This window comes from Sinocyclocheilus grahami, unplaced genomic scaffold (genome assembly GCF_001515645.1).
Source record: "Sinocyclocheilus grahami isolate Dianchi unplaced genomic scaffold, SAMN03320097.WGS_v1.1 scaffold171.1, whole genome shotgun sequence".
Classification (NCBI taxonomy): Eukaryota; Metazoa; Chordata; class Actinopteri; order Cypriniformes; family Cyprinidae; genus Sinocyclocheilus; species Sinocyclocheilus grahami.
This window is the reverse complement of record NW_015505350.1, coordinates 1,013,799-1,031,175: the sequence shown is the minus strand read 5'-3', so window position 1 is coordinate 1,031,175 and position 17,377 is coordinate 1,013,799. Positions and strand designations below refer to the sequence as shown.

Below are 17,377 nucleotides of genomic sequence, written 5' to 3'. Positions count from 1 at the left end.
TTTGGTGGTGTTGTAAGAATTGGCAGCGCGTTTCTGTATTTGTGTTGTGTTGTGAGATTTTGCAGCGCATTTCTGTATTTGTGAGAATTTGCAGCGCGTTTCTGTATTTGTGTTGTGTTGTGAGAATTTGCAGCGCGTATTTGTGTTGTGTTGTGAGAATTTGCAGCGCGTTTCTGTATTTGTGTTGTGTTGTGAGAACTTGCAGCGCGTTTCTGTATTTGTGTTGTGTTGTGATAATTTGCAGCACATTTTCCTCTGCATTTTGACATCATGGGATGTTTTTACTTATATATGTATTACAAGTTACTCAAATTGCATTGCTCGTGCATTTATTTATATATATTTTTTTACTAAAGAATCCTTAAAAGACTTTAAGTCTTTGGTCCAGTGCATCGCATGCGCCATAAACACTGTGTTTAAGGGTAATGATATTATGAATGGTACAAGGTTTCAAACATTTAAATAGACATATCAAATAGCAGAAAATGTGTATGATTCAGTACCTTAGTTGATATTACCTTTGGCTCTGATTTGTTAGAGATGCACAGTGACGACAGCGTGACTGTTTGATGTGCCATCATGATGTGCTCATTTCATTCATAAGGTTTACATTCACTTACTCTAACTTCACACTCATTATTGCGTAGTAATTTTAGAGATTAATGTATAATATCACGCTGTTCCCATGCTCACCTGTCATTGGTTGAATTCATTATTTGTTTTGAAGCCATTATCTGTGCTTTACCGAGTAAGGTATTCGGCTTTGGTCATAACCTGTAGCACACACAACAACAACAACAGCAACAACCCTGTATTATGTATAGTTAAATCCTTGACAACTTTACACTTGACTTTATTGATCTCAATCAGTGTCCCATTAATCATGATTTGAGTCACATTTATCTCACCTTGCATCCACTTTGCAATTACTTTATTGGGCTGTAGTAGGATGTGTGAGCTTGAAGGAGGATGCGTCAGCATTTTCAAGACCTTTGTTAAATCAGGAAACCTGGCTAGAAATCCATTATAAATCTGAGATGAACAGACTATATGGGAAGTTGAAGACAACACATCTGCGGTGTCAGCAGAACATTGCATATAACGCTGTACACCACCATTAGTTTGCAGCACATAATTGAGCTCAGGAACTTCTATAAAAAATAAATAAATAAATTCAGTAGTTCACCCAAAAAAATTACAATTCTGTTATGTTTTACTCAACTTCATGTTGTCCCAAACTCATATTCATTGTATGGATAAAAGAAAGTCATACAGGCAAGTAACGATGTGAGGGTGAGTAAATGATAGCAATCTTTATTCTTGGATGAATTATGGATGCTGGTAAGAGAGTTAACAACTTATATACATGCATGCATATATATATATATATATATATACTGTATATACACACACATACACTATATTGCCAAAAGTATTGGGACACCCCCTTCTAATGAACAGGTTTGACTACTTTAGTAATTTCCATGAGTACAAATCTTAATGTTTAAGCATATAATGATATTCTAGGGAATTTTGGACAGTTTGGACAGGACTCTTTTCTATTCTAACATGACCATGTCTCTGTGTATATGGCAAGGTTCAAAAAGATAAGATTGATTTAGTCCGTGTGGAAAAACTTGACTGATCTGCATAAAGCCAAGTCTCTAATCCCAGCTGAACACCTCTGGTGTGACTTTAAATGCAGACCTTGAGCCAAAAACTCCACCAATGACTTGTACATACCCTATATGGACAAAAGTATTGGGACACCCCTTTAGAACAGAAAAAGGCACTTCCAAAACTGTGGCAACAAAGATGGAAACATAATACATGTATTTAAAAATTGTATTTCCATCTCTGTTGCAACAATTTTGGAAGTGTCTAAAATGACTGTACCCATATGTACAAGTCACTGGTGTTTGGTGATGAGGTTTTGCCTCAAGGTCTGCATTTAAAGTCAAACCAGAGGTGTTCAGCTGGGATTAGGACTTGGCTTTATGCAGAGCAGTCAAGTTCTTCCACAGTGACTGAATCAATTATTTCTTTTTGAACCATTTATTGTCATGTTAGAATGGGGGTGTCCCAATACTTTTGGCAGTATAGTGTACATACATATTTAAAATGTTCATTTAAGAGATGTTTTATCCAAAGTATAATTAAAAGTATATAAGCGAGAAAACAATACAAATACTGCTACTATAGAAATGTTTAGTTGTATAATAAGTTTAAATGTGTAATAAATTGTATTTAATTGTATAATAAAAGTATAATAGTATAGGATAGCAGAGAAAGGATTTTTTTTCCTCAATGCCTTCTTTTTTCGCTCTCCACAGGTCCGCACAGCAGCAGTGATGAAACTCTCCTCTCGCGCTCTCCTCTCCCTCCTGTTGAGAGCAGCAGTGGCAGGAGTCAGAACCGCAGCAGCCCCCCGCCCCCAGCCCGCCGATCTCTGCACCCGCCCCCTCGTGCCTCACCCGTGGGTAAGTGACTCCACTGCCAGCTCGTTTATTATGTGACCAGTTTTGTGTCTCGGTGAAATCACATGACCCTGTCTGCAGAGGTGTGTCAGTGACAGAGCATGCTGCTGTCACCATGACAACAGCATTCATACTAATTAATATGAATGTTGAATATGAAATATCGAATATGAAAATGACACACATTTACACCTCCGTAATGTACAAAAATACCTCTGTTGTGTACAATAAATGTACATCAACTGCATTTTTGCAGAATTACAGAGAATATTGTCTGTCTACTGATATCTGTTTATTGTGGGTTATCAGAATTGTAAATACAATTATCTATTATCACATATCTATTATCACAATTTTTTTGTTATTCGTTGATGAATAGAAAGTTCAGTATAAACACATGCAGTGTTGATTTCGAAGAAAAAAATTATAAAAATATTTTTATCATATGATATCATATCATTATAGCTGTTCATGCAGACTTGACACTGCAGTCACAGTGTAAGAAAGAGAACATTAGTGGGCCAAGGGCTCCAGCTCGTGGACACTTTAGGCATTTACTTCATCTTATATAAAGCTGGTTTTGATTGCAGAATTTATCTGTGAGTTTTTGGATTAGAATAACTATTTGATTTGATGGTACTCAGTATTTTTCCATAAATGTATTATATGTACATACTGTTGGAACTGTAACTGGTTCTGACACATATAAATATCCGTTTCTCATTCAGTCTTTAGAAAGGAGTTTCAAAGGGATGGAGAAATCACCCGACCCATTGTGTCGTCCCCGAAGAGGTTTGCAGTGGTCTCTCCCAAGCCTCAGTCCCCTGGTGAGTGTGTGATGTCTTTTTATTCTGCTCCGCTGCTGCCACTCCTCCCACTGTCATTTTCCATCCCATATGAACCGCCTACTTGTGGTTGTCATAGCAACACTGTGAAGACTAAAGACTTCCATTAGGAAACTGGCGAGTAATTCCCTCGCCAATGCTTCTCGACTAATGGAAGCTAAATTGACATCCTACTGTATATAGGTCCTAAAATAAGAATAATAATTTAATTGAATCTGATATTTTGCTCATTTTTTGTTTCCTCAATAATTCATTTGAAATACACAATACATTGAAATACCAATATATAATGTGAGTGTAACGGAGCCGACGAGACGTGAGGCTCCATGTGCAAGCTTTCATTTATAAACATGGTCAGAACACAGGCAGGGTCAAACAATGGCAAACAGGTATGGTACGGGCAAGACAAGAGATAAATCCAGGTAGAAGGCAAAGGTCCAGGCAGGGGCAAACAGAGTCCAAATGGCAAGACGACAGGGCAATCCAAAAACAAAGGCAGCGATACATACACGGGAAAACAGGCAAGGCAAGACTAGACTAAACTAGGAACTATGAAAAAGACAAAACTAAGACAATAAACAGGCTCCATATAGCAGCTAACACTAGGAGAGTGGAAACCGCAGAACAATACTAGAGACCAAACAGGACATAAACATGGAAACACTTGGAGAGTGAAAAACTCTAGACAATACTCGGCGATCTGAACAGGAACAGAGTGGGTGTTAAATAGAGTGTGTAATGGCTCTCAGGTGAGCGTGTGATTAGTGAAGGCTGTGTGATCAGTGAATTCAGCTGTGTAAGTGCAATGGATGATGGGAACTGTAGTCCGGAGTGACATGTATCAGTCTGTGTAGTGTGAGAGTCAATGTAATGGTAGAGTGATCTCTAGTGGTAATCGGCCGGAAGGCCACGGACCGGATTTGTGACAGTGAGTTTGTAAACATTTACAAATTAGATACATGCATATTTATAAAAAGTTATTCTAAAGTCTTATTGGATGATCCAATTTAACTGTTCAAAAGTTTGTGTTCGTTAAGATTTTTTAATGTTTTTGAAAGAAGTCTCTTATGGTCACCAAGGCTTCATTTATTTGATCAAAAATACAGTAAAACAGTAATATTGTGAAATATTTTTAGAAGAAGAAATATTTTCTATTTTGATATACTTTAAAATTTATTTTATTCCTGGGATGGAAAGCTGCATTTCCATGAGCAAATACTTCAGTGTCACATGATCCTTTCGAAATCGTTCTAAGATGCTGATTTGGTGCTTAAGAAATATTTCTTATTATTATCAATGTTGAAATCAGTTTTTGCTGCTTAATATTTTTTGTGGAAACCATGATACAGTTTCTTCAGGATCCTTGAACTTGAACAGAAATTCAGTTGAATAGTAAATTCAAAAGAACAGCATTTATTTGAAATTAAACTCTTTTGTAACATTAACATTTATGTTACTTTTGATCATCTGTAAAGGTATTAATAAAAAAAAAAAAATTTTACCTATTGAAAAGTAGTGTGTGTATACACGTAATGTATGTACATTTTAAATTCACATATAATTCTAAAAAAAATCTAATTCACATATAATTCTACAAAAATTTTTTTCAAATAAAATAATATTGTTTTAAATAAATTAATTTGAAAAGTATTTTCACTCATGGGCTTCACTGTATTACCACACATATGTTACATATATTTATGGATTAGTCAGCAGTTACTGCTGAATGTTTGACCTAAACATAGTCTTTATGGTCACATTAACATATGGTCGTTATACAGCTGTAAATTATAAACATTTAATTAATCAATAATTTACAGTAATTGCCTTAAATGACACATGTATGAAATTACATGAATTGCAGTCATATTTCAAGCATACTTATAGTTTAAAAATAAACTGAGAGAATCTTGCAAAGCCTGTCACACTCAAAATTCTAAATTCACTAATTTTGTAATAATAATCTTATTCTCATACTAACACTCTTCATTTTCTTTATGCACTTTTTTCATATCTTTTGTTCATCCCGCAGTCCGTCAGAAGTCATGTGTGGCCCGTCTGGGTGGGCGTGCAGAGGGCGTGGATGCAGAGCGGGACCGGTTGATGGTACAGAGACTGAAAGAGAGATGTGAAGATCAGGCTCGGCAGCTGATCATCCTGCAGGACGAGCTCAGGAAGTCTTCACGATGCTTGGATGTGTTCACCATAACCACACAACACTTCTGCCAGAAGGTAACACACTGACAAAGCTGTAAATGCTGGAGTGCTGGTAACTTAATAGTTAATGCATGGTTTTTCCTTCTGGAGCATCAGTGAGCATTTGAACCTTCTGTAATAGTTGCATATGAGTCCCTCAGTTGTCCTCAGTGTGAAAAGATGGATCTCAGAATCATACAGTCATTGTTGGAAAGGGTTCAAATACACCTATAAAATAATAACACAATAATGTGTACAAATACACAATGCTGAAAAACCAAAGAACCAAAGAATTTGTTGGACCTGAAGGATTTTTCTGAAGAACAGTGGGCAGTTTAACTGTTCAGGACTCATGAAAAAAACCCAGTGGATCATTCAGGTAACAACACAGTATTAAGAATCAAGTGTATGTAAACTTTTGAAAGGGGACATTTTTATAAATTCAACTATTATTTTCTCTTGTGGACAATATGTTAAAACATCTTTTATGTGAAATATATTATTCAGGTCAATACTAAATAAACAATAACATGCATTTTGTATGATCCCTCTTATTTTGGTAAAATAACATTTTGTAGATTCTGTAAGGTGCATGTAAACTTTTGACTTCAACTGTATATTCTGCATAGCTGTAAAGTTTGCATTTATTTTAAACCATGCATGATGAGGAGCCTTGTGTTCTACAAAGGGGCATGGTTTGATAATGTTAGAAAACCCCATTTTTTTGTACAAAGCCAATTGATAGTCAAGTCATGTCAAGTCACCATTATTTATATAGCACTTTTTACAATGCAGATTGTGTCAAAGCAGCTTTACAGTATTAAACAGGGAAATAGTATGTAGAAATAGTGTTCCGTTCTCCTCCAGCCAGACGAAACCAGCAGTTTAATATAGGCTGCATCAAGTCAATCTAGAGATTAGATAGATAGATAGTTGCTGGGGTGTAGTGGGTGGTTGTTAGGGTGTTACTACTTTGTGGTTGCTAAAGTGGTGGTTAGCATGTTGCCATGCAGTCACTAGGGTGTTTTGGGGGGTTGCTTTGGCATTGCTAAGGTGTTGTGACTGTTTATTTGCATGTCGCTGTGCGGTTGCTAGGGCTTTCTGGATGGGCATTATTCTAGGGTATTATGTTGTTGCTGTGCTGTCATGAGTGATTGTTTGCAGGATGCTTTGTAGTAAAGGGTGTTCTGGATGGTTGCTTGGGTAGTTGCTAAGGTGTTTTAAGTGGTTGTGCACAAGTTTTACAAACTGCTATGGTGTATTTATGACATTTTTGGATCTTGACAGCCACTGGTCACTGTCTGCTATTGTTAAATTGCCATGCAAATAATAATGCTGCATTTCGATGCTGTAACGGGGCTGACGAGACGTGAGACGTGCGGCTCCATATGCAAGCTTTATTGAAATGAAGACAGAGACGTGGTCATGAAACAGGCATGGGTCAGATAATGTCAGACAGGTATATGGTGGGCAAAACACAAGAATAGTCCTAGGGCTAGAGCAGGTCGACGATCGGCAGACAGAATCAAAGGGGCAAGACAAAAGGGGTGAATCCAGGGAACCAGGCGAAGATCAGAAACCGAGAAGGCTAAGGCGAATGACTAGGGTTAAGGCTAATGGCTAATGGCTAAGGCTAATGGCTAATGGCTAAGGCTAATGGCTAAGGCTAAGAAAATGACAAGGGCTCCGTAAAGTAGCTATCTCTAGGCGAGTGATAAATGCTGAAACAATACTCGGCAGAGGGAAGGGATCAGAGTGAGTGTTAAATAGTGAGGGAGTGATATGAAACAGCTGGGTGCAATCAGTGTAAACAGGTGTGTGCAATTCGTGCTGAGTGCAATCAGTAATGCATGATGGGAAATGTAGTCCGGGGTGATGTGCAACAGTGCGTAGTGCGAGAGTCAATGAAATGGAAAGTTCATGGACCGGATTCGTGACACTTATATTTAATATTTCACAAATCTAATTTAATAAAACAATTTTAATTTAATAGAATCAAAGGGGCAAGACAAAAGGGGTGAATCCAGGGAACCAGGCGAAGATCAGAAACCGAGAAGGCTAAGGCGAATGACTAGGGCTAATGGCTAAGAAAATGACAAGGGCTTCGTAAAGTAGCTATCGCTAGGGGAGTGATAAATGCTGAAACAATACTCGGCAGATGGAAGGGATAAGAGTGAGTGTTATATAGTGGGGGAGTGATATGAAACAGCTGGGTGCAATCAGTGTAAACAGGTGTGTGCAATTCGTGCTGAGTGCAATCAGTAATGCATGATGGGAAATGTAGTCCGGGGTGATGTGCAACAGTGTGTAGTGCGAGAGTCAATGAAATGGAAAGTTCATGGACCGGATTCGTGACAGATGCTATCGAAATGATCATAAATGCGAGTTTCCTGGTCATGAACAACCTCTCAAGTCATATTTACAACTGGGAAACTCTTTATGATAGCCAAGTTTCTGAGTTGCGTGGGCCATAAACTTTAAACATGGTGGAGGGGAGAAATACAGTTGGAGTATTGATACGTTTTAATAATTTTTCCCGCAACATCTACAGTGGGGAAAAAAAGTATTTAGTCAGCCACCAATTGTGCAAGTTCTCCCACTTAAAAAGATGAGAGAGGCCTGTAATTTTCATCATAGGTATACCTCAACTATGCGAGACAAAATGAGAAAAAAAAATCCAGAAAATCACATTGTAGGATTTTTAAAGAATTTATTTGCAAATTATGGTGGAAAATAAGTATTTGGTCAATAACAATTTCATCTCAATACTTTGTTATATACCCTTTGTTGGCAATGACAGAGGTCAAACGTTTTCTGTAAGTCTTCACAAGGTTTTCACACACTTTTACTGGTATTTTGGCCCATTCCTCCATGCAGATCTCCTCTAGAGCAGTAATGTTTTGGGGCTGTCGCTGGGCAACACGGATTTTCAACTCCCTCCAAAGATTTTCTATGGGGTTGAGATCTGGAGACTGGCTAGGCCACTCCAGGACCTTGAAATGCTTCTTACAAAGCCCCTCCTTCGTTGCCGGGGCGGTGTGTTTGGGATCATTGTCATGCTGAAAGACCCAGCCACGTTTCATCTTCAATGCCCTTGCTGATGGAAGGAGGTTTTCACTCAAAATCTCACGATACATGGCCCCATTCATTCTTTCGTTTACACGGATCAGTCGTCCTGGTCCCTTTGCAGAAAAACAGCCCCAAAGCATGATGTTTCCACCCCCATGCTTCACAGTAGGTATGGTGTTCTTTGGATGCAACTCAGTCCAAAAAACATTACTGCTCTTGAGGAATGGGCCAAAATACCAGCAACAGTGTGTGACAACCTTGTGAAGACTTACAGAAAACGTTTGACGTCTGTCATTGCCAACAAAGGGTATATTATAACAAAGTATTGAGATGAAATTTTGTTATTGACCAAATACTTGTTTTCCACCATAATTTGCAAATAAATTCTTTAAAAATCCTACAATGTGATTTTCTGGATTTTTTTTCTCATTTTGTCTCTCATAGTTGAGGTATACCTATGATGAAAATTACAGGCCTCTCTCATCTTTTTAAGTGGGAGAACTTGCACAATTGGTGGCTGACTAAATACTTTTTTGCCCCACTGTACATTGCTTTCTCCTGCCATTACTGTTATGTATATTTTCATATATAAATAACCATTTGATGCTTAATTTATGCACTGAACACAGCGAAAATAGCATTTATTTGATTGATATTTTAGAATCGTCAGCAAGATGAATATCTATAGTGCAGTGATTGTTTATATGGTTACCAATGAGCTCAAAACATGTTGTGATCAACCTGTTGGACATTGACTAAATATTTTTTTACTTTAATAAGATTTCTCTGAGAAATAGGCAAAAATGAACTCATGAATGAGCCGTCCTCCATGATTCCTGTTCTCTCTGACAACAAAACACTTTATACAAACTCATAATTACAACTTCAGAGGTGGGAAGTTGGAAATTTCCGATAGCATGCATGTAAAGGCATGATAAGATATACTGAATGGTTTCACAGGCATTGCTATACTGTATTATTGCTATGTGAATTGTTCCTTTCAGTGTTTCTTTTGGTTGTCAGTTTTTTGTTTCTTTTTTGGTCTGTTGCATCATTATAAAGCTTACAATTATTGCATAGGACTGTTTTTAGAGCATACTTTATGGTGTAGAAGCGCAAATGTCAAGATTATCATAAGTTAAGTGTTGGCACTGTACTATATAACAAATTCTTTATAATATGTCTTATAAATGCTTTCTTTCATCTGATTGGATACAAATGTGTGTTCGTTCCCAGTAGACTTTAGTATCAGACAATGCACACATGTTATTTTATTCTTTATCGATCCCATCCTCCTGTTCCTCTATCTCTCCATCCTCTCACCCCTCCTCCTCCCAACATCCTTGAGTGTGTGTGTTTGTGAGAGAGAGAGGGCGAGAAGCTTGGGGGTTGTCTGAAGAACATGTGTGGAATCGCAGACTCATGGTACTCATTGTTGCAGTAGTCAGGCTATGACGCTAAACACAGGATGAGGTAAGGCTGGTTGTTGGGCGATTTTTGTCTTTTTTTCTCGCATTCTCCCTGGCTCTGACTGTCTGTCTTTCCTCCACTCCCTCGCTCTCCTCATTTCTCTCTCTTTCTCTCGTGTGGCATGGATATGGTATTCCCCCGACAGGTTTTTATGAAGCTACATTCTGCCATAGCATGAGCCAGTGTTGCTGTAATCTCTCTCTGTGTCTCCATCCTACATGCTGTTTGGATACTACGGTAAAACAATAGCAAGAATAGTGTGTGCGATGCTGCTTTCTTGCTCTGTGACTTGTTTGCTAAAGTAGAATCAGTGATGCTTTTTGCATAATACCTTGTTTATTTCATTCTACTGTCATCTTTTATATAGTTTGTGATGATGGTAGTGTGTGTGTGTGTGTGTGTGCTGTCAGTGAGAACAAACATGTGCTCTTAGTGACGGAAACACCCCACCCTGACTGCTGACACTTGATGTCTGATATCATTATATTTTATTGCACTTTTGGTTTTTATTGACCTATTAAATAAAAACATATTATTGTATTTGATAGACAGTGTTAATATAAACATTGCTAATTGGATATTAACATTTTCTGAAGAAAGTGTTATGTTGCCCTTGCAAAACTTGTCATGACAATGTTAGAGTGGGATTCTATGTGGTTTCTAAGGTGTTACTTATTGGTTGTTGTTTGCAAGTTACTACACTAAAGTGTTCTGGGTGGTTGTTAGGATGTTGCTATGTGGTTTCTAAGGTGTTGTGGGTGTTTTTTTTGCAAGTTACTGCACTAAAGTGCTCTGGTGGACGTTAGAGTGTTGCTACGTGGTTTCTAAGGTGTTGTGAGTTGTTGTTGGCAAGTTACTATGCTAAAGTGTTCTGGGTGGTTGTTAGGGTGTTGCTATGTAGTTTCTAAGATGTTGTGGGTTGTTCTTTTTGTGGGTTACTATGCTAAAGTGTTCTGGGTGGTTGTTAGGGTGTTGCTATGTGCTTTCTAAGGTGTTGTGGGGTTTTTTTGCGGGTTACTATGCTAAAGTGTTCTCGGTGGTTGTTAGGGTGTTGCTATGTGGTTTCTAAGGTCTTGTGGGTGTTTTTTTGCAGGTTACTATGCTAAAGTGTTTTGTGTGGTTGTTAGGGTGTTGCTATGTGGTTTCTAAGGTGTTACTTATGGGTTGTTGTTTGCAAGTTACTACGCTAAAGTGTTCTGGGTGGTTGTTAGGTTGTTGCTATGTGGTTTCTAAGGTGTTGTGGGTATTTATTTTTTTTGCAGGTTACTAAACTAAAGTGCTCTGGTGGTCGTTAGTGTTGCTATGTGGTTTCTAAGGTCTTATAGGTTTTTTGCAGGTTACTAAACTAAGGTGTTCTGGGTGGTTGTTAGGGTGTTGCTATGTAGTTTATAAGATGTTGTGTTTTTTTTTTTGTGGGTTACTATGCTAAAGTGTTCTGGGTGGTTGTTAGGGTGTTGCTATGTGGTTTCTAAGGTATTGTGGGGGGGTTTTTGTGCGTTACTATGCTAAAGTGTTCTCGGTGGTTGTTAGGGTGTTGCTATGTGGTTTCTAAGATGTTATGAGTGGTTATTTATGTGTTGCTATGCAGTTGCTGAGGTGTTCTGAATGGCTGCTAGGGTTTTGCTTTGTGGTTGCTAAGGTATTGCACGTGGTTGTTTGCAGGTTACTGTGTAGTCACTGAGCTGTTCATGGTGGTTGCCAGGATTTTTCCATGTGGTTCCTAAGGTGTTGTGAGTGCTTGTTTGTTGTTAGTGGAATTTGCATGTTGCTATGCAGTCTCTAGGGTGATTGCTATACCTACTGGGCCAAAGCTGGTTCATTTAGTGTAAATGTAGGGATTACCTCAACAAGCCATATGATTTGAAGTATTGCAATGTCTGTAGCACAGACGGTGTTACAGAACCAAAATGTAATACTTAGGGTTATTGTTTTTTATTCACTAATCCTCAAGATGAGCAGTAGTAATCACAATGCCTAGTACAAAACCCTTATAAGAAAGTCCATATATGTTTTAAGCACATTCAGTGTTGTAGGTGTGTTGGGGTGTTACAGTGTTACGCCCTGCAGATTTATCTTTTGTTTTATAGGTGGGGACTGGGTCCTTAAGACTGCCTTGCTCTAACTATTCTAGACCTTTCACAGCAGGAAACGAAAATAGGTGAGGTAACTACGGTGAAGACAAGGCAGTCAGATTTGTATTCATGGAAAGACTCTCCAGGGATCTGCGTGACATGTTGTGTGCCGGAGAAAAATCTGATTGGGTGAGATCTGAAGAAGGGACACAATGATGACAGGTCAGGGCATTCGTGGGGTCATAGGGTCTTGACCCTGCTGTTAGTTTACATACTGTATGAGAGGGTTATAAATTAAAAAGGCTAGCAGCATCTATTTAAGGCACGATACATTACAAATTGTGTGTCTTTTTTGTTAACTTATTTAATCAACTTTATTTAAAAATGTAAAAAAAAAAAAAAAAAAAGACAGACATTGTTTTACAACAGTCATTATTTTAGCAGTTCCATTTGGTGCAGAAACTATTTTTAATAAGAGTTTGTTAACTTTTTTTGTCAACTTTAATAGCCTGACATACAGATTATTAAAAAAAAAAAATTTAGTACGATGCTACCATTTTGGACTTGTACTATGTTGGTGGCATGGTATTCCTGGGAAGTACCTTGTTAATACAATGGTGCATGGATTTCAGTACCATGGAACTACCATAATACTTTTCACAATGGCAGTCACTGTCCATAGAGGTGTTTTAAAACAGCAGATGCGGTGGGATCTCAGCTGGCATTTGGACCTGAATGACAGCATGATTCAGGACTGCTATGTTAAAATGCTGACTCATGCTGTATCATTTGCTGACACTGATTCTTATAAACAAGTATGGATCATTAGCATCTCATTGTATTGTGGCATCATCAATCATGGAGTAAATGTGTGTTATGAACAGATACAGCTACTCCTAGTATAATTAGTACAGATTAAGCTCTGTGGCATGGTTATCTGGAGCATGCTGGTTTATTTTAAGGCTAGAGGAACTTGCTGTTTTGTATTTAATTATGTGTGCTGCAGGTATACAGCAGAGGTGTGTAGTCCTCTTAAGCTGTGAATGCTCTGCACACCCAAGCCATTTGAGGGAAGGAGTTTGGGGACTAGCTAAATACTGTCATTTGAAGTGTAACATAAGGGTTACATAATAAAATGTGGGAAATATGTAAAAGTAACTGTCTGTAAATTGTTATTTGCCAAACGACGGTAATTTTCTGCAAATCTTTGCCAGTTAAGGATGGATTTGGGGGAGTGGATCCACAACAGCTTTGGTGCCTGATTTCATGCACAAGAAAGTCTTTCCACGAGTTGTTTTCTCAGTGCTCAGTCTGCAAAATGTTTACAGATAACTGAAAATCACATTATATATTGTTCCATTTGTTTCCCCCATGCTTGTCAAATCCTGCATTTGTGACATGTATACATGTTTATCTAAGCATGTGTATGTCTCTTAGAAAAGCACTACCACCTAATGGCTGTTCCTAGCAACAGCCCTCCTACTTTTAAATTGACACCTGCCATGGTGTTTCTTATTTGTCAACTCTGATAAATTAATAAATTAGATAGCAAAGAAGTCACTGCTTGACACTGGTATACAGGGATCTTATTTAAAGTGGTATTTTGGTTGGTATGTTAAATTGTTGTTAATTTTATCCATAACCAGGCATGCACAAAGTTGTGCAGATTTCTGCAGATTCATCCCTCATGTTAATTTATTACAAACTAATTTAACAATGCTTTGAGCACATTTTACTATTTTTAAATCCATTTCTCTTCATAAGTGTCCCTTACACTCATGTGAGCTTGTGTGTGTGTTTTGCAGAGTGAGAATGCTGCCGTGAAGGAGAGGGAGTTGTCCCTGCAGTTAGCCAGAATCAGGGATGAAGTGGGTAAGTCTCTTCTGGCTCCGAGATAAAAAACAAACAAAAAAAACATTGTACTTCACAGTGATCTCATGCTGACACATGTGCTGCAGCACACTCACTAATGTTAGGATGACTTCAACCATAAAATAAGAAAGGAACTATATAGACCTTCTCCGATTACATATTTGTAAACTGCATTTTTCTCTTTCCATCTCCCTCATATTTAATTTGGCATGTGACTCATCTCACATCATGCAGACGTAAAGCAACACTTCATGATTTTCACCTAAAATACATGATATCCCATGATTTTCAAATATGCATTAAATATCTCATATAAAATAATATATCATAATTTTGATTGATATTTGGTTGAATACAGTAAAATTTTTTAATTTGTACTAACTTTAATGACCATAAACAATGTGTTTGTCTGTGTTATGTTGCATGCAACCATGTTACAGCATGATTCCCCTTTCTATTCTCTATGCTTTTTAATCTGTTTGGATTCAAATTAAATGTTTAGACTTTTGCTAAAAGGGTTGCAAAAATCGCAATCCCCATATTTAATGAATATAAAATAACACCTCATATATTATTTAATTTGTTCAGCAGAATAGGTTGAAAGTAACAGGGTTGCAAATATATCAACATTCAACATATATCATCAACATAAACATTTTCTAAAGGTTAAGCATGACCATAACAAACTATTTTCTGTCTCTCTAGTGGACAGCGTTCAGCGGTGGGAGCGTCTGCAGGGTGAGAAGGCCCAGCTGGAGCAGAGTTTTGAGTGGGAGCTGAAAGGACTACAAGAGGAGCAACAGCAGGAGCTCAAGGCCCTACAGGAGAGACTGATAGAGGAGCACACCTCTGAGATACAGCGACTCCAGCAACAGCAGAACCGCCACCTGGAGCAGCTGCGTTCCCAGCACCAGGAACAGGTAAGATGAGGAAGTAACAGGGTGTAAAGACTGAGATTATCATTGACACACTTTGAAGAGGCTTTTATTTTAGCATTGTACATAAAGGAGTGCAGGGTGTGAAGGCTCATGAGGGTTAAGAAAGCACGGAAAGGTAGTTACATGACTATGTAGTCTGATGATGCAGTAATCATCTTCCCTTAAGCCCAAAATATACTTCAGTTTTGAAACGAATTACAGCCTTTATTAAATTATCTTCATGCGCACTGTACACATACTCTAGTGTATGCAAAAAGCATTTGGGTGCCATTGCACAATTAAATTTTGCAAGCGAAATTTTAGCGAAATGGGAATCTAAGAAATGTATAATTCCACAGATTTAAGTTCCTTGAACTTTAACACACAAATTTGCAATTCCAGCCAATAGCAAGTGTTTTGGTTCACCAGTGACCTCTGTGTGGGCAGAGATTCATAACTTAGTAATAAAAAAAAATTTCAGCTAAAAGTTCATATTGTCAACAAGTCTCAAAATGGCACATAGAGCTAATCAAAATAGTGTTGGTATGAAAAAGAGAAAGACAACAGAGTAAGACAAAATGAAAGCAGCATGGCACTGTATGCTTCTATTGACAACATTCAGATATACATTGTAAAATCTTTCAATTGACCAATCAGAATCCAGTATTCCAGTGCGCCTGTTAAAACTGACAACCATTTTTGTTTTCTGTTTTAGATTGAGGAAATGAGTGAAAACCATGAGAGAGCAATGATGGAAATAGAAGCGACTCATGGTGCCACGTTGGGCACTTTACAGGAAGAACACACCAGAACCATCAAGAGTGAGTCCTGCTGACAGACACATCCATTACACTCCCAGAAATCCAAGCAACTGTGTCTAAAAACCTAGTTAGCGGCCTACTTGGACTGCATTATTAACAACATTACTACAGACAACTGAATCAAAACTCTCTGTTAATTCTTTTTCATCAGTGTGTTACTAACATGAACTGGTTGTTTGTTTTTAGACCTGAAGATGGCACATGAGCAGCAAAAGAAGTCAATGGAAGAGGAATTTGAGAAGCTCAGACTCTCACTGCAGGTACTGTATGTTCCTGCTTTTAATGCCAACGTTCATTGTACATTGTTTTTACCCTTTTCTTTATAATAGCATGTGTTTCTGTGCTGTGTTTAGGATCAGGTGGACACCTTGACATTTCAGAACCGCGCTCTGCGAGACCGGGCCAAGCGCTTTGAAGAAGCACTGCGCAGAAGCACAGATGAGCAGATAGTGGTACTGTTCTTCATATTCTTTTTTGTGTGTGTGTGTGGCCAGTGGTATTAAAACAAGAGTTCATCCCCAGATTTTTCAAAATTTGTCATCTGTGTTCCAGAAAATAAAGAATATTCAGAGAATGACCAGAGAATTTTCATTTTTGGGTCACCATTTTTTGTCTAGATTATAGCTCTGCAAATTCTGGACATCCTGGGATGCTTTTTAAACAGTAATGAAACATGCTGGACACTTTTTTTTTTACTGCTTTGAAGTAACTCGTTAAAGGACTTGTTCACTTCCAGATAACTAACTCTTGATAATTTACTCACCCCCATGTCATCCAAGATGTTCATGTCTTTCTTTCTTCAGTCGCAAAGAAATTAAGTTTTTTTTAGGAAAACATTCCAGGATTTTTCTTCATTTAGTGGACTTCAAAGGTGGCCAACGGGTTGAAGGACCAAATTGCAGCTTCAGAGGGCTCTACACGATCCCAGTCGAGGAATAAGTCAAGTCAAGTTTAGTCGTCAAGTTTATTTGTACAGCGCTTTTCACGATACAAATCATTGCAAAGCAACTTTACAGCAAATTAAGTTTCTACAATATTTAGTGGTAGCTTATCAGTGGTGCCTGTCAGTTAATGTACATATGGCAGAAATGTACGGAAAAATAAATTTAAGACGTAATAAAACAGACGATGAACACTATTAACAGCAATTATTAAATGATGCAATCAAACTTATAGCTAAATGTGGTAGTTCTGTATGCTGTTTCAGGGTTGGCATCATCTGAGGTCCTCTGAGGGGTTGGCATCATCTCTTTTCAGGTGTTCTGGATCCAGACTGAAGCTTGTGTAAATCCTAGTTAGGCAAAAACAGAGAAACAAATAGAGACATAATTAGCGTAGCTGCTGTTCCAACCAAGCAAAATTGATTTGTTTAACCCAAACTAAAGAATAATAATGTGATTATCAGATATAACTGCAGTATAACATTATGAGATGCATTATTTGAATGCTTGGCCAAAGAGATGGGTCTTTAATCTAGATTTAAACAGAGAGAGTGTGTCTGAACCCCGAACGTTATCAGGAAGGCTATTCCAGAGTTTGGGAGCCAAATGCGAAAAAGCTCTACCTCCTTTAGGGGACTTTGCTATCCTAGATACTACCAAAAGAGTTTTGCGACCTTAGGGAGCGTGATGGATTGTA

At 38.0% G+C, this 17,377-nt stretch overlaps 1 protein-coding gene across 1 annotated transcript in view; it reads left to right on the top strand.

Moving 5' to 3' along the window:
• The window catches only part of LOC107593466 (microtubule-associated tumor suppressor candidate 2-like), a 47,212-nt gene that overhangs the window by 20,059 nt on the left and 9,776 nt on the right, over positions 1-17,377 (top strand). The window contains exons 5-12 of the mRNA XM_016283196.1: positions 2,334-2,480; positions 3,206-3,304; positions 5,355-5,554; positions 13,935-14,001; positions 14,707-14,921; positions 15,634-15,739; positions 15,926-15,999; positions 16,093-16,191. Of these exons, the coding sequence (XP_016138682.1) occupies positions 2,334-2,480; positions 3,206-3,304; positions 5,355-5,554; positions 13,935-14,001; positions 14,707-14,921; positions 15,634-15,739; positions 15,926-15,999; positions 16,093-16,191 (1,007 nt within the window). The remainder of the gene's footprint in view (positions 1-2,333; positions 2,481-3,205; positions 3,305-5,354; positions 5,555-13,934; positions 14,002-14,706; positions 14,922-15,633; positions 15,740-15,925; positions 16,000-16,092; positions 16,192-17,377) is intronic.